Raw genomic sequence first — 21,033 nt, 5'->3', positions numbered from 1 at the left:
AAGATATAAAGTGTTTCTCACCACCACTGTCACATTTTTCCTCATCGCTGCCATCCATACAGTCGGGGTCGGCATCGCAGCGCCAGCGAATGGGGATGCAGTGGCCGTTTTTGCACTGAAACTGATCACTGTCGCACTTGACCTCACAGCCATTCTGGATCAAAATAAAAACAATCCTTTCCATTAGCGTTGCCAATTTTCAAGTATGAAACAAAAGGAATTGAGCGATACCTCGTCGGAGCCATCAGCACAGTCGTGGTCACCGTCGCATTTCCAGCGTCCGGCGATGCAGCGGCCGTTTGTGCAGGCAAATTCGCTTTCCGAACACTGCCGAGGAACTGAGGGAACAGAGTTTGCAGTTTAGGAGGATGAGAGGTGCTTGTGAGTTAGGAAGGGAAAGGGAGGAGGAGGAGCAGAAAAGAAACGAGGAAGCAGTGCAACAAATAATAAAGGTTGCCATCCGTTGAGCGTCAGGCTGATAGAATAAAACAGAAAAGAGGTTGATAAAGTTGTTTGTTTCAGGAATGACTCATGGGAGCAGAGGTGGGGATGGGACAGCATACGGCATACTATGGTACATGGTGGAAGATTGGGGAAGGGGGGGTCTGGGGGGGGTCTGAAAGAGGGCAGAAAGAACAAAGACCAAATAGCTGAGGTTGCTAAGATGAAACTATAAAAACACCTACCTCTGGCTCACAGCAACAGGCCAGTGTGAAATACAAAATAGATATGAGATGATATGAGATGTGCAACTGACCAAAAGGCCGATTTAAAATGGAATCTCGTCGGCGGGTGAATCAAACAGCAAAACACAGTGAAATGTGACACGTTGCTAACCACTCGCACACCTACAAACACTCACTGGACAAGAGCACAATTTAGTACGGTGGTGTCCAAACTAAGGCCCGGGGGTCATTTGCGGCCCACCATCCATTTTTCAGTGGCCCACGGCGTATACTAAAAATGGCATTTAAGCACGGCCCATGAGGTTGTTGTTTTTTTAAAGTGGGGAGGTAGGCAGAGTGAGGGTGTTGAAAAAATAGATGCCACTAATAATAATAACTAAAATAACACAATTTCCCTTCAAAACACCAGTGAATATAGATAGTTCAAATTAAGAAGCAAAAATTGTTTCTCCCACTTTCTGTTGTGTGAAGGTTCAATTTATGAACATATCACAAAAATGCTTCTCAAGTAACAGTCTTAAAATTTGGTCATCCTACTACAGTTTGTGCTCGCTTTGGTTCTGGATGTGGAGATGGGATTCAGTTGCTGTTCAGTGCAGGGCCGGATCTAGTCGAGCGCGATACAGGGCCGATGCCACCCCAAAACCTTAAAAAATCCTAGACTATTTGCCATACAATCTTTACCAGAAAGCTGTTATGTAGCAGTTTTTCCAAAGTTGAATAATTTTAAAGTGGCTCGTGCATCCTTCCATTTTTTTAATGTATGCAAATGAAAAAGTATGTATTAAAACAATATATGTGTATTGTGCAGGTCTTCATTGAATGCAATCAAACTAATGTTATTTTGTTTGTTAAAAAAAGAAGTTTTTTCCCCCGACTGTTATGAGTTTTTAATCACACTCGAGAGCAAGAAATCTCATAATGGATTCATAACACAGTAGAAGCACAAGACTGTGTTTTTAAGGAGCTATAAAACATATGAACGCTGCATTCCAGAACACACCAGGGAGGTTAGGAATTTTTGAACCAAGACTAGAAAATGTATATTGGAACACTGTTTTAACACCTGAAAACGAGTTTTTTATCAAATATATATTTAGAAGCATGATTAACCTAGTGAGTGGGAACCTACCACACTTGTCTTCATCAGAGTTGTCCCCGCAGTCATTGTCGTAGTCGCATTGCCAGCGTCCGGGCACACAGCGGTTGTTCTTACAGCGGAACTGATATGGCTCGCACGTCCGCTCATCTGAGCATCAAAGCAACATAAAGAGTACGCCATTTTTTTTTTTTTAAAGGATTTTCAATATTATAGCGATAAACATTTTGTCCACTCACCACACTCCTCTTTGGGTTCATCTGAAGCGTCGCCACAGTCGTCCTCGCCATCGCACTTCCAGCGTGCGGGGATGCAGCGGCCCGAGTCCTTGCAGCGGAACTCGTCCACGCCACATGTCATTTGAGCTGCAGCAGAGATGAGATTTTAAATGCAAGGAAGTCTTCTTTTGAAAATGTTGTTTTGTTCAGCTATGTTAGTTTCATAATATTATCTAATTAAATACTTTCCTTTTAAGGAAGTCAACTTTAAATATTTCTTGACAATAATATGTTATATGTGACCTCAGTAGTCTAAACATCCTGATTAATATTGCATTTGTAGAATATGAGTTATGCAGCAAAATCTAGCTATTTTTATCCATCTCAGGGGGCGGCCATTTTGCCACTTGCTGTCGACTGAAGATGACATCACAGTTGCTCAGGGCTCAGGCAACCAATCACAGCTCACCTGTTTTCTGAAGCTGAGCTGTGATTGGTTGTTACCTGAGACCTGAGCAATATTGATGTCATCTTCAGTCGACAAAAAGTGGCAAAATGGCGGCCCCCTGAGATGGATAAAAATAGCTAGATTTTGCTGCATAACTCATATTCCACTAACACAATACTAACCAGAATGCCATATTTAGACCAGTGGGGCTGCTTAGAACATATTATTGTCCAAAAATGTTTTGCATTGACTTCCCGTTTAAAAAAAGAAAAGAAAAAAGATATCAGTTTCCGATGCATGAACACTTTGATGTGGTCAGATGTGTCTTACTGCAGTTGGCTGGCTCATCAGATCCATCCACGCAGTCATTGTCCCGGTCGCACACCCACACCCGCGGAATACAGCGCTTGGTGACGGCACACTGGAACTGGTTGGGGGCGCATGTCACCTCCGCTATATAGACGACAGACGGAGCATGAGTCCATCTTCCATATCGGGAGCAAAACACAACGTGACAATATTGTACTGGTAAAACCCACGACAATCTTTCTCATCCTCTCCCTCGCCGCAGTTGTCCTGTCCGTTGCAACGGAAGATGCCAGGGATGCAGCGACTGGGGTGGGCGCATTTAAACTGACTGGGCAGGCACACATGGATATCTGGAAGGGTGGGTGCACAAAAGATCACAGGTAGGAATTTGGCAAAAGAAGATGAAACTTTTTCAATTTACATACCACAATTGGCTTCGTCCGAATTATCCTGGCAGTCATTATCGCCGTCACAGATGTAGGCGGGATTTGTGCAAATTCCTGTGCCGCATTGGAACTGACCTGGTCTGCATTTAAACTCAGCTATAGTGACGAGACGGAGGGATATTATCAGACCCAACGGTAAAGTATGTCGGCGATCACGGCGAGGAAGCGTTCGTCACTTACGGCAATCGGCGGGCTCATCTGAGCGGTCCCCGCAGTCATCTTCAGTGTCACACTTCCACCAAAATGGAATACACTTGTCGTTTTTGCAAACAAACTGAAGAATAAGAGATGGGAATGAATCCCTTATTTATAGACATAAGGCAAAAATAAAAGAAGAAAAAAATTTCTAGAAACTTTCCACGGGAAGGCTAGTAGGGGAATTAAAGTTTACATTGGAATTGATGACATTGAATTGATGACATCTTTAATTCCCATGGAAAGTTTCAAAACCCTTCAATGACATCATCATTTTAAACGAGCGCACCTGACTGGCAGTGCAGTTCGACAAGCACTGTTTGCCATCTGCTGCCAGATAAAAGTTAGTGGGGCAGGCACATTTGTAGCCGCCTCCTGGTGAGAGTAGACACAGGTTACTGCAGCCGCCATTGTCCGTCTGGCACGGGTGATCCGCAACTGCAGAGCAAGGCGAAAGGAAATTAGACGTTCCATCAGTGACAGCAACTGAAAGATGGCTCGGTCGTACCCTCCGGCTGGCGGTACGGGTGGTAAATATGGACGTCCATTGGTCTGTGTAAGGTGCTAATCAGCAAGGTCTTGTTGATTCCTAGGGTCTTATGAGCTCTGTTGATGGATTTGGTCTCCCAGTCCGTCCAGTAGATGTACTCCTCAAACAGAGTCATGGCAAAGATGTGGGGGATGTCCTGGGTTAGAACTGCACATGGAAGGAGACACACATTGGTTGCAAGATCCTGCAAAAATCACAACTCCCGTCCCACACGGCTGTGTGCGTGTTTTACTTGTGTGTCTGTTGGTTCCGTCCAAGCTGGCGAAGGCGATGTAGTCCTCTCGTGCGTCGGCCCAGTAGATGCGGTCATTTACAAAGTCCAGAGTCAGACCGTTGGGCCAGGTGATCTTGTCCTCCACAATGACGGTCCTGTTTGTGCCGTCCATTCCAATCCTCCCAATATGAGGGGTGTCGCCCCAGTCTGACCAGTACAAGTACCTGTCAAAAAAAAAACAAAAAACAAAAAAACAAAAAACAGGGGTGCATTAGAATTACTGCATCAGGATAGAGACAAATCCATATGTAAACAGGAGCAGCCGGCTTGAACCCACACTGCCTTGCACGCGCCACCATTTTATATACATTTTCTTACCCATAGCGTACATCCACAGCCACAGCCCTCGGTTCTCTCAAGCCATTGTTGACAAGAACTGTCCGGTACGCCCCATTCAGCTTTGACACTTCAATAGTGTCTCGTCCTTTATCGCACCAGTACAGGTTTCCTGCTACCCAGTCCACTGCAAGCCCATCTGGGTTGCTAAGTGATGTGCGATGGAGGACCTGTCAAAAAAAGAAAAGAAAAAGCGATTTTAATTTATTGCAATTAATAAAGTAATGTAATTAATCGCATCACTTCAATAGTTAACTCATGATTAATCACAAATTTTATATGTTTTCTTAATGTACAATAAAATGTACTATAAAATATTTGTATTTAGTTAATTTTCATACTCTGGTTAACATAAAAGTGGAAACAAATTTTGATATAGTAATTTCATAATATTTCATAAAATTTAGTTAAAATTACGGTACAGTAAAAAACGAGTGTGATATTGATTTATGTTGGTAATTTTATTAACTCATTCACTCCCAGTCATTTTCACTGAAGCAATCCCCTTTGTTCCAGGCTGTTTTACCGCATTTTGACTGATTTCGCAAGGCCCATAGAATATTGTGTTCTGTTGCTATGAAAACTTGGAACCTACCAAAAGAAAGATTAGAGTCTCTTCTTTCATCAGAAAAAAAAAAATATATTTCTATCTGTGTCCGTTTTGCAGCAATTAGCATTAGAATATAGCTAAGTTTCATCATTATTCACAAATCTGTTTAGAACTGTGAGGAAATGTGCAACATGGCCCTGGTTGATCTCTTATACTCTGCTACCACCTGCTGGCCGTTTTTGTAATAACTAGCATTGCTTCAACCGTTGCAGTTGCAAAGCCTTCTGTATGCTCTAGCATATTTTTTATTTTATTTTTACGTAAAAATACGTCTTTGGGACACTAACAACATTTATAATAGAATGTACTTATACGTTTTTGGGAGAAAATGAGTTAATGGTGCGTTAAAAAAAATTGTGCTGTTAAAGGAGTAACACAGAATTAACGCACTCATTTTGAGATCCATACATACACACGTTTTTTTTTCTTCTTCTGCTGCACAACTTGACATAAAAAGTGTCACAATATAAGTCACATTGACCTGAACATCACTGCCATTGATGTGCATTCGTCGGATCATGCTGCCCTGCGTGGTCACATCGGTCCAATAAATCATCTGCTGGCGATAGTCAAAGTCCAAAGCCACAGCATTGTTCAATCCCTGCCAATGCGCCAGATATTAGTTCGAACCCCAGCAGACGTGCATTGAAACTGATACCCATGGAAGCAGCAGAGCTCACCTGTTTGAGGAGAGTGTAGTTGGAGCCATCCAAGTTGAGTTTGCGTAAGTAGTAGCGATTGGCAAAGATCAGGAAGGGTTCCTCATCTGTACAAAATAGAGAAATTATTCAGGAACACTGCATGATTTTCAGGACTATTATGTGTAGCTTGCTTTCCTTTTCATGATTTTCGTCTTGAAGGGCTCCAGATTATTATTATTATTTTTTACTAGGAGCAATTTAACATGCAATTTTAGGGGCACATGTAAAAAATGTAGGGGTGCATACTGTAAATTAACTTGTGTATATGTTCACATTCCCACTCATTTTTATTGCATTACAAATAATAGGCTGAAATGTGGAGCAGGAGTTTGTCAGCAACAAAAAAATATAGAAGATTAATACAAATCACACTAACAAAATAAATAAAATAAGCAAATTTACTGGTCACACATGCATGATTAGATGAGCAATTTACTTGCATGATCTCAAACTTTAGGAGCAAAATTCCACCATTTAGAGGCAGTCTGGAGCCTTGACCTACATTAAGGAAATGCTATTTAGGGCTCTGAGGTCTGTAGGCTCAAAGTAAACATGGTGAGGCGGCTTTTAGTCGTTATGCTGCACACAAATAGAATAAGTTGCCAACAGAAGTCAGCTCTAAGTACAAATGCTTTTGAATCCAGGTTAAAAAATGTGGGTTTTCCCTATACTTTTGATTAAAGGTCTGTTAAGCATTTTTATTTGTGTATTTAAATGCTGCCAAGTAAGTTAGTAATTTTAATAAAGTATTTTTGTTCTCTTTGCTATATTTTTTCATATCTTCAAACTGTTCTGTTTGTAAATGCTTTTAGGTATTTGGTTGTATGAAGCCCATTGAGTTGCCTTCTATATGAAATGTGCTATCTAAATAAAGTTGCTTTTCTTTAACTTGCTTGTCTTGGTTTTACAGTTTCCTCCCACAGTCCAAAAAGCAATATAAAAAGTTTATCCACTTTCAATTCATTGATCCTATTCATTACAAATAATGATTGTTTTTAATCTATTCTAGCCACCGATAATGACCGACATTTTTGTGACACTTTTGTTTGGTTATGTGCTTTAAGAGTTTTCTAATGTAAATATGTGCCTTGTACATTATAAATCGAGTGTGCCTAGACGTTTAAGCCCTGATCTGTCTACCTTTACGGCCTTCTCGAAAACTACTGGATAAATGTCTGTCTCTTACCAGATGTCGATTTGCATATGGTGGGGTTTTCTGGGCTAAGCTGGAAGCCCTCAACACACAGGCAGTGGAAGCTTCCATGTGTGTTGATGCAACGTTGTGTGCAGGGATAGGTGCTAGTGCACTCATCCACGTCGACGCACGTCTTCCCGTCATCTTTCAGCCGGAATCCAGGGTGGCATCTGCACTGCGAGGGGTGACCCGGCAAACAGCAGGTAAAGCCGCAGTACACATCGCAAAGCTGTACACACATCTTTAAATCACACTTATGGCATGCACTTACCTTGAAGCCTATCTTCAGGTCCTCACAAAGCTGAGAGCAGCCACTCAATTTGGTGTTCAGGCACTCGTTAATAAAGCAGTTGAGCTCATCTGAGCCATCGCCGCAGTCGTCCTTATGGTCGCATAGTAACGTCTCGTTGATGCATTTCCCGTTGTTGCAGGCGTATGCCGTGTCATTGCATTTTTTCTCTGTTGCACACACACACACACACAAATTAAATAAAACAATTGGTACACCATACCCATGTAAACACAGTTAATATATAACCTGGGCCCAGGCAGCGTGTATTTTTAGGCGCTTCGTCTGAGTGGTCATGGCAGTCAAAGTCCCCATCGCACTCCCACGAGCTCTGAATGAGGCAGCGTCCGTTGGCACAGCGGAACTCATTGGTGCGGCAGGTTGGGTATTCTGTTATGCGGTGACAGGAGAATTGAGCCGCGAGAATCATCCGCTCGGTTTGTAAAAACCTCTCCACTTACCACACTCCTGCGACTCATCCGAGCCGTCGCTGCAGTCGTTGTCGTGGTCGCACACAAAGTGCTTGGGAATACACTGCCGGTTTTGGCACATGAACTCATTGTTGCTGCATGTGTTGTTAAAGACTGGGACACAAACAAACATACTGGGTCAGTGAAATAAATATATATTTTTTCTTGTCACCTTGATTGTATCCAAGCTCGTCTGTACTCACCACAACCAGCTTTGACGCTCTCGTCCGCCCCGTCAGGACAGTCTTTGTCTCCGTCGCACTTCCAGCGCTGCGGGATGCACATGTGGGAGCCGGGACACTGGAAGGCTTCTGGACTGCATGTTTTGGTCTCTATCGTTGTTAAAGAAAACAATCAGAAATCACCTCTCTTCATCATCTACTCAATGAACTACTAAAGATGTGTAGATGAATACTTCAGGCGAATAGGCATATTTACGAATGTCGGGTTTCACTGGCGTAGTTTAATGTGTAAAAAGATGTCTAATAGCCTACTTCATTTTTTCCAAACTTTATGAAATTAACTGCAATTTTCTATTCTTTAAACTGTAGGGCTGTGCATGAATCGGTGGTGACTCGAATTAAGTAGCAAAATAGCCACTGTAAATAATCCGTGCGCAGAAGCGACATATGCTGCGTAACCAGGAAGTAATTTATCTATGCGTGTTTGTGTCTGTGTGTGTCAGACACTGTCCTAGCATCAGAATAATTGTCTGCTTTAACGTCTAATTGTTGGCCTCTCACACAACAAACAAAAAGGGACTTCACAAACGTGGACACGTATTGGCTGTCTCTCACGCCTTCTTAGGTTAGACAAACTAGCTTAGCATTAGCAAGCCTACTAGCTTATTAGCAAGCGCAGCATTAGCAAGGACGAAGCTACTAGCATAGCATTAGCAAGCTTGTTATTAGCGAGGACAAAGCTACAAGCGTAGCATTAGCAAGATTAGCATTAGCGAGGACAAAGCTACTTGAGCTCGTCATTAGCGAGGAGGAATTGACATGCATGGCATTAGCAAGCGTATCATTAGTAAAGACGAAGCTACAACAAGCTAGTACACGCGACGCAGATGGATTTAAAATAGGACAAAACAACAAATCCTGTTGGCCAGGGTACACGATGCGGGATCCTGGTACTTAAAAGTAAATTAGTGAAGTTATTTCCATGGAGTTAACTGTGTCAACAGCAAGTGTAGGTTTTAATAACTCAATATGTTTGAATGAGAAGTGAATATGGCTAAGTATGAATGAATATCAAGCGCTATTAAAGTGCACTCCATTTGTTTACCATTTTGATCAAATATAATTTTTCATATGTTGGACTGTGAAGCGTTTTCGGGAAAAGTACAATAAGTAAGCGATTCGAATTTATTCGGGACTCGGTGGATGACATGAATGAGACTCTTGAGTGCCGATGATGCCCCCCCCCCCCCCCCCCAAGTCCAGACACAGGGGACTCAGTAACTTCATTTCGGTTGAGAATTGAATTTTTACTCACTGCATTTACTGTCCTCATCGCTGCTGTCGCCGCAGTCGTCCGCTCCGTCACACACCCACGAGTTAGGAATGCAGCGGTGGTTCCCGCACTCAAACTGGGAGGCTGAGCAGACTTTATCTGGAAGACCACGAGGAAGCGTATGAAGCTCGTGTGGCTTGTTCGGCTTCAAGTATGCCGACTTACCACAGTGAGCCTCATCTGCACCGTTCTCGCAGTCGTTCTCTTTGTCGCAAGTCCAGCTCATCGGGATGCACCTTCCACTGGGACAGGCAAAGAATGGCGTTGGGCACTTGGTTTTTCCACTCCCTTGGTGAGCACAGACATGTTCAATGTAATTATAAGCTTTTATCATAAAAGACAGGAGAAAGGTAATTTACATTGTTGTATTATTCAAGAACAATATTTCCCATTTGAAACTATTTGACATTGGACATTATGCTCTTATTCCCAAGTGAAAAACGACCTTTCCTAGATCACCGCCTTCCCATTTTGTGAAAATCAATGTGTACTGCAGGACCTGGGCAATTTCTCTCATCGGAGAGGTCTCCACAGTCGTTAGCCCCGTCGCATTGCCACGCGGGGTCATAGCAGAGGGTGGTGAACTCGCACTTCTGAAATGTCACTCCCTTCACTCCCAGGCGGAAATAACTGGAACAGTCTGTGGCAGCTTAAAACAAGAGAGAGACACACAAACCACTTTACAGATTGACGTATTTATATTTTGCAGCATCGGGCTTTTTTGATTGGAACTTACTGCAGTTCATCTCATCGCTGGCATCCTCGCAGTCCACTTTTTGGTCACACTTGCTGGTGTTTGTGATGCAACTTCCATCTCGGCACTGGAACTGCTCGGGTGAGCACAGTGTGGCTGACGAGCACAAACATCCATGATCAGCTTTGCGCTAATCAATAACGTCTTCTCATTTTAAAACAAGACATTAGTGCCCGATTAGCGAATCTGACTTTGTATTGTGAATTGACATGCCATTGACTTACTGTTACAGAAAAGCTCATCGGAATTGTCTCCGCAGTCGTCTTGACCATTACACCAGGAGTGATGCCCTACGCAGCGGCCGTTCACGCAACGCCTGAAGCCCTTTTTGCACGAGCGGTTGGCTGGAACACAATTTGGCATGATATAGCACGCAAAAATAAAAACAAATATATTGGCCCTGGCGCCTCATTAAAACAGACTTGCTTCTCACCACAGTAAGACTGCTTCTCATCCGATTTGTCCTTGCAGTGGGCCATGCCGTCGCAAGTCAGCGTGTAGTTCACACAATCTCCGTTTCCGCACTCAAACTCATCAATGGGATTGCATGTGGCGTTCACAGCTACAGTAGGAGGATAAGAACAGCAGTTCGTTTTCACTGTTCAATTGCGTTTAATAGCAGGTGACATATTATGTCAAATGTACTTGTTAATTGTTTGCATATAAATAATTACGCCTGCCCACCCACCAAGTGTGAGTAACCAAGTAAATATTTTGCCAGCTGCCTATTTTCAATAAAGTGCTGCCTCCAGGAGTGAAACATTGAATAGCCCAAGCTCCATCCCTGTCCGTCACGATAACGAAAGACAAAGTCAGTCAGGTGGGCAAGACAGAATATGATAAGAGGATGTTAAGTGTGCTTTGAAGGAAGAATGTCAGAGACCGATTATTAACTAATTTGCTCCCAAAAACGTATGAAAACTATTTTAAATATTGCCGTGGTGCCGAAAATATATTTATAAGTTTATGTTTTGTTATGCTAGAGCATACAGAAGGCTTTGATGCAGCCTCTGAACTGACGAGAATGCTTAAAGCAATGGTAGTTATTACAAAAACGGCCAGCAGGTGGCAGCAGAGTATAAGAGCTCAATGAGGGCCAGGTTTCAAAAAGCTCTTTTTTTCACAGTGTTTTAAACAGATTTGTGAATAATGATGAAGCTTAGCTATATTCTAATGCTAATTGCAAAACGGAAACAGATAGAAATATATTTTTCCTTGATGAAAGAAGAGACTCTAATCTTTCTTTTGGTAGGTTCCATGATTTTATAGCAATAGAACACAATATTCTGTGGGCCTTGCAAAATCAGTCAAAATCCAGTAAAACAGCCGGGAGCGAAGGGGGTTTCTTCAGTGAAATAGGCTGGGAGAGAATGAGTTAAGACATCTGGGAACGCTTTTGAAAAAATTGCATAATTTGTCTCCACTTAATCTATTATCAGACTTACTGGCTTTACTTCTAGAAATTCAGCACACAAAAAAAGACCTGTGCGGTTTCAAGATTTAATCAAAAGCATTAGACATACTTATTGAAAAAGAAATGAATTAATCAGGCTAAAGGGAATTGAGACCTTTCAAGGTTTCCACAAGTCTGAATCAGATATGCCAATACATTTAGTCCAAAATGTATCTACATTGTATTTGCGTTCAATAAATCGAGAGTGCATTACCTATGCAAGTGTTGTCCTCCAAAAGCTTCCTGTCACCACGACAACTGCAGTTGACCCTCCCTTCCGAAGTCAGCAGACACAGGTCCTGACATCCTCCATTGTTAAAGCGGCACAGAGAGAATTCACCTGTCCAGAGATCAGTAGAAATGTCAAATTTCATGCTAACTATGCTAACACACATCCATCAAATAGTGTATATATCACTAGTTACACTTATTAAATTATTTTTGTTATTGTTTAATCCAGTCCTTTTCAAATTGGGGTGCTGGGGCCATTGTGACCCCAAGATACATGTTTTTTTTGTTGTTTTTGTTTTGGGCCATACTAGAATAATAATGTAATGTAATTGCACATCCACTACAGTAGGCGGCACTGGCGCTCTCATTGTCAGAGACGGGAGTATTAGTTTCTCTGCAGAGGCCTTTTTTATAGGCAAATTATATTATTTATAGTCAAGGGGCTAGCTTTTAGCTAACAACAAAAAAAATTGAGAAGCACTGGTTTGATAATTTTATCAACCTAGAAAGTGGCAAATATGCTGCTTTATGCTGCATTATGGATACACAGTACAAGCAAGTGTAAAAGTGTGTTATGGGCCAACCCCAGAAGACTTTGGGTAAAAGTACTACATCCTGGACTGACGGACAGTGGGAGTGAAAATGGGGACTGGGAACTGAGCCAACGCCTGCAGCGTTGAAGTCAGGTATGTAAACCACTACACGAGGGGTTTACGTTTACAACCTTCAGTATCTTTGCCTGCTTTCCGCTTTAGGGGGACTGGACTCAGATCAGTAAAACAGACTGACAGCCTTTGAAAAAAAATAAATCTTAGCGCTGCCACAAACACTGTGGAAAATACTCACAGCTGTTAGTGTCATTGGCCACGGCGGTGATTCCCATTGGCTGCTGGGGTATGTCGGCACGCAGAACCTTCATGTCTCCTCCAGTGTATTTGTCAGCCCGAAGCACAGCCCTCCTCACCCAGTCCGTCCAGAAGATGTAGTCTCCATATACTGACAGGCCGAACGGGTGCACTGGTTCATTCTTCAGTACCACCTACAGGGGGAAGCACAACCAAACTTATGGATTGACGCATTCAGGAAATTCCAATCTTGGAGAGGACAAACAAACCCACAGATCATAATATGCAATCACAACGCAGTATAAATATTTGCCATTGTGTTGGGTCATGCTGAGCAAATGTGTGCGTGTCTCTCACGTAACGCCTGCTGCCGTCGTACTCGCAGCGCTCTATCTTGTCCAGGGTGGCGTCAGAGAAATAAAGCTTTTCAGCCCGGTGGTCAATGGCCAGGCCGTTGGGGGTTCGGATGTCAGTGCCAATGATCACGATCACGTTGGACCCCATGAGTGTGGCGCGCATGATACTGGGGGACTGCTCGTTCCAGTTGGTCCAAAACATCAGGCTGTGTGTGGGGGGGGGAAATGGAAAATTAACAACGTGAAGGTCAAGGTCAACGTCAAGGTGTAACATGACGACCTCTGGCACTCGTCAAGGACGAAAGCTCTGGGGTGGTCGTCTCCTGACATGGTGACCACCGTGTGCCGGTCAACAGCGCCCCAGCGGCTCTGATCCACGGTGTGACGGGTGATAGTTGAGGTGGTGTAGCTGGTCCAGTACAGCATATCCCAGCCCCTGTGGTATGCCAGACCCTCTACTGAGCCCACATCTACAAAAACACACATAACATTGAGTGAGTCAGTTGAGGAAAAGGGCAAATAAACACAGGGGGGGTTGCATTACAACTAGCAGCCCCACCTGACGAAGCAGATGACACCGCAGTAAAAAAACAAAACAAACAAAATATGTACTTTATAGTTTATACAGAGAGGTAATTCACTTACCAAATCTAAACTTACCGATTTACGATTGACAATATACTTCAAAAAGGTCAAGGTTTCAATACCGCTAATACTGGCTGTCACCAGTAATAAGCTTTTTTCTTTGTTAAGGGGACTTCTAAGCAGGGCACAATATGACATGCAGAGTTGAGTAAATGAGCTGCCTCAATAAAGGGCTCTAATCATTTTTTTCCTCCTTCTCTGCACTGAATGGAGGAGTTAGCAAGACAAACGAGACACCCACTGTAAATGGATGCCCTTTTGCTCTGATTAAAACAAAACAAAAATGTGCCAGCGGGTACTAGTTAGCCCCATGGGCAACATGAGTAGCCCAAAGGTTTGTTTACAAAGAAGAATGTTAACATTTATTTATTTAAACTTTGCATGGTATGAGTTTCTTCTGTAATATTCTCTATTTTGTTTAGAAAATGAATAAATTCATGTATGAATAAAATTGTAAAAATGGGGGGACATGCTACTTTTATTTGCCAATTTTTTTTAAAAAAAATGTCATTTTAGAGCTGTAATTTTAATACCGCAATATTTTTGCACACGGTTTTCATACTGTCAGAATATCGGCCCATGCCTAATGACGCCTCCAAAAGGTATATTATTGCCTATAGATCGTCTACTAGTACAGACATTACAGATGTTAAGAAGTTTTGCTTATTAGAAAAACTGCATCAGTCCCAACCTTTTTTTTTTTTAAACAACAACTTATAAACACACCTGCAAATCAGAGATAGATCAAAAGGATGAGGGAAAGGAAGCAAGTGGAAGAGTCAGAGGCAGCTTTTCACACTGTGTGACTCGATGCTTTTCTTCAAGGTTACAACAACTGTTACGGAGTATCGTATTATTTTTCTTTGCGATAACTCATCAAGCGAGGAGGAGAAGCAAAATTCTACCCGGGCAGTCTAGAAAAAATAGGGTGCTTCATGCCTGAACAGAAGCCAGAGACGGTTCAAGAACTGGCCAAAAATGGAGGAGCACAACGTCCTCATTTGTAAAATACAAGCGTGTTATTAGCCACAACAGCTAATAGACATCATGTTGCTAATTGACCCAAACAGTGACGGTGCATCGATTAAAGCAGCCTTTCCTGGGGCGGAGTTTGACTGCTATCGTTTAACAGCTGTGGCCATACTGCGAGGTTCACCGCTAGGGGAGACACTTAACACCAAAACTCAATATCTGCGGTGCAATGCCATGGACATGAGTCAACATTTGTCTCAGTACGAGCCACGAGAGAGCCAAGTGAAGGCTTTTCCACTCACTTTAGAGCAGATCGACTGGCCTGCTGTTTTCTCTCTTAAATGATTGCTCTCCACTTAAGTTTATCTCCACATTGACCCATACTGCATTTTTAGGTCATGTTCAGTTCGGAACTGTTTTGTTAACGCTCACGTTATTTGAGCGTGTTTGCAGGTCAGTGTTTGTTATCAGCAGTCAATTATTAGCCAGGTTTCTGATAGCAAACAATATTTCACATTGTTTCGCTACATACTTGACATATGGGTCATTGACGGATACGTTTGTCCGACGAAACGCATTTTATGAATTATTATGCGGTAGAAAAAGAAATAACCAATTTGGGATTTTTATTTTGAAATTTAAGACAGGAGTTTGTATCATCCACAAGATAGCAAATAACTCATAGGAGCAACTATCAGGTTTGCACTGTCACACAACTATGTAAAAAAAGTTGTCCTTTTAACAACTCGTATGTAGTGGTCATATTTAGAATTAGACATCATGTAGTATGACCTGAAACAAATAATATTACTTTTTCCCCCCCACCAAATATATATTTTCATTATAATTTCACTTGTGTGGCGAGCTAGCTTGTTTGTTTAGATGGCTGATTGTTAGCGTCATAACTTTAATTTCCACGATAAATGTACGTCCTAAATTATAGCTGTCCTATAATGTAGACAATAACAACATTCTAGATAATCGCAAATAATAATAAAGAATAAATATATATATATATTTTTTTTAAATAATAAATTAACTGTGCTGGGTCTGGTGATGAATTTGCTCGCTTCATATTTTCTCTTGTCTAATTTTCATCGATACGTGTGCAACAAACCCAAAACAATTGTACCCTTTTTAGGGATTGGCCAGAAACAACAGACCCTGGGAAAAACTGTTAGGCCTGAGAGGGACCACCCACAGCGAGCAGGCCAGCCAATCGCCGTCCTGCTCCGTGATAATCAGTCCAGAGTTCACCTGCCAGTGACTCGCTTTCATTCTGCCTTGCTGTAAAGCTATTCAGCATTTCTTTTCCTCCTCCGTCACCAGCCAATTCCTCAAGAGGAGCCCGAACAATTAAGGACGGCTTGCTGAGAACCAGCCCGGCTAAGATGTCATGTGGAGCGACTGTGAGGTGATGAGAAACAAAACTGCCATAGGCCTATTGAGAAACGTGGATGACTTTACCGGGATTTCTGAAGGATTGATTGAGCATCAATTTACTTCCCTGGATTTTTATTTTATTTTTATCTTTTTTTAACAACAACAACAGAAGACTCCCTGTGGAGTGTTTCACCAATGACGGTTAAAGAAATGGTTGGAAATGGTTATTTTTTTTCGGCTTAGACGGCCATTCAATCCACAATGTGAGCAATCATTTCCACTCGTCTTATCTGCGGTTTTATGAGCACGACTGCAGTGACAAGTGAAGATATAAAAAAATGCTGCTGTGGAATCTGCTCAGGAACAGCAGTGACAACGGGGCCGGCAATGTGGAACAGGTCCTAGTCCCTATATTTGATGTTGCGATCCTGGTTTTGGGTGTTGGGGGGCACACCACGGTGATGGTGATCCTATGTCGGAGGAGCAGACGACGGATGGCTCAGTCAGGAACAGGTACGGACATCCTCCTGCTGGCCCTGAGCTTTGCCGATCTTCTCCTACTCGCCACGCTTCCATTCCACACCGCCGCCATCGCCATGCAGCAGTGGCCTTTCGGGGACTTCCTGTGTCGCCTGGCGGGCTTTTTGGGATCGGCCTGCACTTCCGCCAGCGCTTTCACGCTGTCCGCCCTGGCGGTGTCGCGCTACATGACGGTAGTGCACCCTGCCAGAACGTACCGTTTCCTCTCTCCACGCCACGTCGCCATCGCGGCCGCGCTTCTTTGGGTGCCGGCGTGCTGCCTGGCGGCGCCCCAGCTGCTGTTTCGTTTTGTAGGAAGCGCTCCCAATAACCCAGACGCAACTGCTTGCTTCGCTTTCCTGCTCCACCGAGATCAGCTCATTTACGGATTGGTCCACTTCTTGGTGGCGTTCTTGCTCCCGCTCGTCACCATCGCCATCGCATATGGGAACATCTACTTGTTCCTGTGGAGGACTCGGAACGCTGTTCAGGCTCCACAAGTCGAACGTTACCACAGCAAGGTAACCCAGACGTCAGCAATACTGGTGGTGGCGTTTACCCTGTGCTGGCTGCCTTCCTATGGCCTGACACTTGCCTTGCTATCGGACAAAAGCTCAGGGGCCACCGGCACCTCGCCGCGTTACGGCGCCTTCAGCGTGTTTGCACGACTCACGGCCATCGCGTCGACGGTGTTGAACCCCATCCTATACGTGCTCATCTCCCAAAGGTTCAGACAGGATCTGCTCAGGCTGTTTAAGAGGGGAAGGGCAGTGAGCTAGTGGGGGCGGGCTTGCCCGATTGACAGTAATTACTCAGCGGCTGCACAAACACGGGGCTGATCCACGCTACACTGGGAATTACAATTAATCATTTGAAAGACGACTTGCAAGGAACGGGCACTGCACGGTAGTTCATAACAAGTTGTAAGAATCTTCGGGGGAGTGATTTTAGTCTGTAAAGCGCTTGGAATTACAATCTCTGTATGAAAAGTGCGCTACAAATAAAGTTTTGATTTTTAAAAATATATATATGTTTAAATAAATACATTCGTCTTCTGTTTTAAATCGTCTCAGCAAGTCAGTGTCCCATCATTTGTAAGCTATTTTAGAATAGACCCGCCTACTACTCATTATTATCCTTGGGCTAACTAGTACAGATTGGGACCATGCTTTTTTATTTATTTATTTATTTTTAAAACTCATTCACTCCCAGACATTTTCACTGAAGCAATCCCGGTCGCTCCGGGCTGTTTTACTGGATTTTGACTGATTTTGCAAGGCCCAAAGAATATTGTGTTTTATTGGTTTAAAAACATGGAACCTACCAAAAGAAAGATTAGTCTCTTTTTTCATCAAGGAAAAAAAAAGTATATTTCTATCTGTTTGCGTTTTGCAGCAATTAGCATTAGAATATATCTAAATGTCATTATTCACAAATCTGTTTAGAACTATGGGTAAATTAGCTTTTTTCAACATGGCCCCTGGTTGATCTCTTTTGCTCTGCTGCCACCTGCTAGCCATTTTTGTAATAAATACCATTTCCTGCAGTGGAGAGGCTGCATCAAACCTTTCTGTATGCTCTAGCATTAAAAAAACAACAACATAAAACACGTATAAATACGTCTTTGGGACACTTTAAACATTTAAAATAGAACATATTTATATTTGTATTTTTGGGAGCAAATGAGTTAAGGACAATGCATATTAATCAGAAGGCATCCATTCACCAAGACGGAGGGGAAAAAAAGTTAATTGGAGGCAATTACCTTCAAAGAGGCGGCATATGACTTATTAAGACACCACCAAAAAATGTTGAGATGTGTAAAAGAGACAAGAAAGTCTCTTAAAAGTCTGCTATTTGCTAAAACATACACTTGTTCCAGCGTTCCAAATATTACAAAATTAATAGTGGTCAGTTTTAATTCACTCTGTCAGATATGTGTGCTGTATTCAAGTTCAATTAATCTCAGGGGGCGGCCATTTTGCCACATGCTGTCCACTGTTGATGACATGACAGTTGCTCAGGGCTCGTCAAATCACAGCTCACCTGTTTTCTGAAGCTGAGCTTTGATTGGTTGATACCTGAGATTTGAGCAACTGTGATGTCAATTTCACTTGACAGCAAGTAGCAAAATGGCCGCATTCTGATATTGATTAAAAACTGCTGGATTTTGCTGCTCAACTCGTATTTCACTAACGCAATATTAACCAGAATACCGCTTTTAGACTAGCGGGGCTGCATAGAACATATTATTGTAAAGGTTTTTTTGGGGGGGAAGGGGTTGATTTCCCCTTTAAAGCTGAGAAATATTAGAATAATAATTTAATTTAATTTTATAAAAAAAAAAAAAAAAGAAGAAGAATTTTAAACAGCTCTTCTAATTGAAATAGCAAAAATGTTATCTTTAAGTGCAGACACAAAGAGGGAGTCATTTCTGATGAAAAGACGCAAAAAAATAAAAATAAGATTGAGGACATGAAAAAGGCCGCACATCAATTGTGGAACTGAAATAAGATGTAGATATGTCAGTAAATAAAATTTGATGCAAACTGATTATCTGACAACACAGACAGGAAGCAGGAATACTCACTTTCGACGACAGTCTTGCGGTCAGATCCGTCATCGCTGATCTGCTGGATGTTACCAAAGTGGATGTCGCTGAAGAACACCCGGTTGGCTCCCTTCCCGCCTCCTCCCCGGTAATCGAAAGTCAGCGCTATGACGTTCTTCATGTGCTCGGGGTCCTCGAACGGTTTTATGGGCGCGTTCAGATTGTTTTCATCCGACAGGTGGACGCTCTTTAGTATGGTGCGTTCCGAGTAGAGCAGGTAGCCGTCGTAGTCGCGGCAGCTGCGGCCGTCCTCGGCCAGCATGCCGTGCGCGCAGGCGCACGTGCGCTGTCCATTGCCGCTGTACAGACAAAGCTGCTGGCAGCCGCCGTTCTTCACTTTGCACACGTTTGTTCCTGCACACATACGGTAAATGCTCATAAATATTCTTTTTGCATTGCTTTCTTTTTTTTAATAGATAAACATAAAATGATGCATTTAACGACCTTTATTAGGGTCACCTATGCAGTCTAATGAGTGTCTTCAGCCTATGTGAAGATAATGCTCCGTTTGCATTCCCTCATGTCAAAGTGGTCATCATTTGACTTCCTTGACAATTGAGCTATTGCAAATAAGTGGATCTACGACATGTGCCAATGCACTTGAAGTTGTGGCTGGTGACAGTTAAAAATGTGAACTGTATATCATACAGAGTGATTAAACACATGGAAAAAGGAATTCACCTTGTTGCCTGGCCCTGTTGAAGACCTTGATATCTTTGAGCTGCACGCCAATCCCGGTCCTCAGAGACACAGAGTCTGTGGCGTTGTCTTTACTGCCTCTCTTTATGGAGCCATTGGCGTGAGTTCTGCTCCACAACAGCCAAAGGGCAGAAACAAAAGAGACTGTGACTGAAGCGGTGGTGCCAAACCCGAATTTGATCTAAAGTGGGCCGGACCATTATGTTTGTTAGGGGTGTGAATTGCCGAGTAGCTTGCGATTCGATCTGTATCACGATTCATAGGTCACGATTCGATTTGATACGAATCAATTATTGCGATTTTTTAAAACTCAAATTTAGAAAATACTAATCAGTAAACTTGTACATGTACACTGTAAGATTTGTATGAAATTCTACTTCAGGCTTATATCTGTGGTCCGCCGTGTTTAACAAACAGGTTGCAATCTGTTTTAATGTTTAAACAGCATTGAAATCAAATTTTAAGGTTCCATTAATATAACACACGTCCATGCTTAGAATGTGAATCCTAATTCTAATTAAGACATTTTGTTGAATATTTCCATCAAAAATCTATTTTTTTAACACCCCTAATGTTTATGGTCAAAATACTTCCAGTTTTTTTTTTATGCGAATAATTAACATCTTATTGCAACATAATCAGAAAATGAATCAAAATTTTTTGCATCAGATCCTGAGTAACAGCCACATTTCAGAATGTTATTAAAGAAGTCGCAACAACATCTAATTTGAGTGAAAAACTGCAGTTTGTGTTTAGTCCTCACGGGCCAGTCCTCCTGATGGACCGGTTCTGGCTCTCGGGCCATATGTAGGACACCACTGCATTTTTCCCTTTATACTCTTAACGGGAAAGAAGGACTGTGTCTAACCGGTCACTCCAGTAGATGTAGCTCTCAAACACGGACACAGAGAACATGTCCATGTTGTTGCTGGCCAGCACCACTTCCCGGTTCTCTCCAGTCTCCAGATTGATGCGCTCGATTTTGTCCGTCCTGGCGTCACACCAGTAAAGCATGCTCTCCTGCAGTGGAAAAAAAAGTGATGCTTTCAAACAAAAGAAGAACACAAAGACAAATAAGAGTGGGTTTGTACCGTACCTCATAATCAACGGAGATACCATTGGGCCAGCTAATACTGTTGTTTACCAGAACCGCTCTTTGCGTGCCGTCCAGTCGGGAGCGCTCGATACGAGGGTATTGGCCCCACTCCGTCCAGAACAAGTAGC

The 21,033-nt window shown here is 42.7% G+C and overlaps 2 protein-coding genes across 6 annotated transcripts in view; one reads left to right on the top strand and one right to left on the bottom strand.

Moving 5' to 3' along the window:
* The window catches only part of LOC147167127 (low-density lipoprotein receptor-related protein 1-like), a 120,818-nt gene that overhangs the window by 13,190 nt on the left and 86,595 nt on the right, over positions 1 to 21,033 (bottom strand). For 2 of the 5 annotated variants that reach the window (XM_086087325.1, XM_086087326.1), the window contains exons 38-70: positions 20,906 to 21,032; positions 20,678 to 20,829; positions 19,792 to 19,916; positions 19,090 to 19,464; positions 13,261 to 13,450; positions 12,982 to 13,186; positions 12,626 to 12,818; positions 11,763 to 11,888; positions 10,529 to 10,657; positions 10,320 to 10,439; positions 10,078 to 10,191; positions 9,841 to 9,990; positions 9,507 to 9,629; positions 9,324 to 9,440; positions 8,030 to 8,158; positions 7,818 to 7,940; positions 7,606 to 7,746; positions 7,339 to 7,526; positions 7,059 to 7,242; positions 5,852 to 5,937; positions 5,653 to 5,772; positions 4,544 to 4,731; positions 4,184 to 4,389; positions 3,910 to 4,098; positions 3,691 to 3,839; positions 3,387 to 3,480; positions 3,186 to 3,302; positions 2,991 to 3,110; positions 2,782 to 2,904; positions 2,025 to 2,150; positions 1,819 to 1,935; positions 232 to 338; positions 22 to 154 (exon numbers count right to left, since the gene is read on the bottom strand). In XM_086087325.1, coding sequence (XP_085943451.1) covers positions 22 to 154; positions 232 to 338; positions 1,819 to 1,935; positions 2,025 to 2,150; positions 2,782 to 2,904; positions 2,991 to 3,110; positions 3,186 to 3,302; positions 3,387 to 3,480; positions 3,691 to 3,839; positions 3,910 to 4,098; positions 4,184 to 4,389; positions 4,544 to 4,731; positions 5,653 to 5,772; positions 5,852 to 5,937; positions 7,059 to 7,242; positions 7,339 to 7,526; positions 7,606 to 7,746; positions 7,818 to 7,940; positions 8,030 to 8,158; positions 9,324 to 9,440; positions 9,507 to 9,629; positions 9,841 to 9,990; positions 10,078 to 10,191; positions 10,320 to 10,439; positions 10,529 to 10,657; positions 11,763 to 11,888; positions 12,626 to 12,818; positions 12,982 to 13,186; positions 13,261 to 13,450; positions 19,090 to 19,464; positions 19,792 to 19,916; positions 20,678 to 20,829; positions 20,906 to 21,032 — 4,886 coding nt within the window. Of the gene's footprint in view, positions 1 to 21; positions 155 to 231; positions 341 to 1,818; positions 1,936 to 2,024; positions 2,151 to 2,781; positions 2,905 to 2,990; positions 3,111 to 3,185; positions 3,303 to 3,386; positions 3,481 to 3,690; positions 3,840 to 3,909; positions 4,099 to 4,183; positions 4,390 to 4,543; positions 4,732 to 5,652; positions 5,773 to 5,851; positions 5,938 to 7,058; positions 7,243 to 7,338; positions 7,527 to 7,605; positions 7,747 to 7,817; positions 7,941 to 8,029; positions 8,159 to 9,323; positions 9,630 to 9,840; positions 9,991 to 10,077; positions 10,192 to 10,319; positions 10,440 to 10,528; positions 10,658 to 11,762; positions 11,889 to 12,625; positions 12,819 to 12,981; positions 13,187 to 13,260; positions 13,451 to 19,089; positions 19,465 to 19,791; positions 19,917 to 20,677; positions 20,830 to 20,905; position 21,033 lie in introns of all 5 variants that reach the window. The other 3 variants (XM_086087323.1, XM_086087324.1, XR_015096305.1) reach the window with 2 other exon arrangements.
* On the top strand, positions 15,861 to 17,563 carry LOC147167128 (galanin receptor type 2-like). The gene is made up of 2 exons (XM_086087327.1): positions 15,861 to 16,243; positions 16,342 to 17,563. Coding segments are annotated over exons 1-2 (939 nt in total). The 5' UTR covers positions 15,861 to 16,241; the 3' UTR covers positions 17,279 to 17,563.

Source organism: Leptonotus elevatus, chromosome 10, assembly GCF_054856555.1.
Source record: "Leptonotus elevatus isolate MCC_2025b chromosome 10, RoL_Lele_1.0, whole genome shotgun sequence".
NCBI lineage: Eukaryota > Metazoa > Chordata > Actinopteri > Syngnathiformes > Syngnathidae > Leptonotus > Leptonotus elevatus.
Note: the sequence above shows the minus strand (reverse complement) of the source record. Positions and strands in the feature narration are given on the sequence as shown.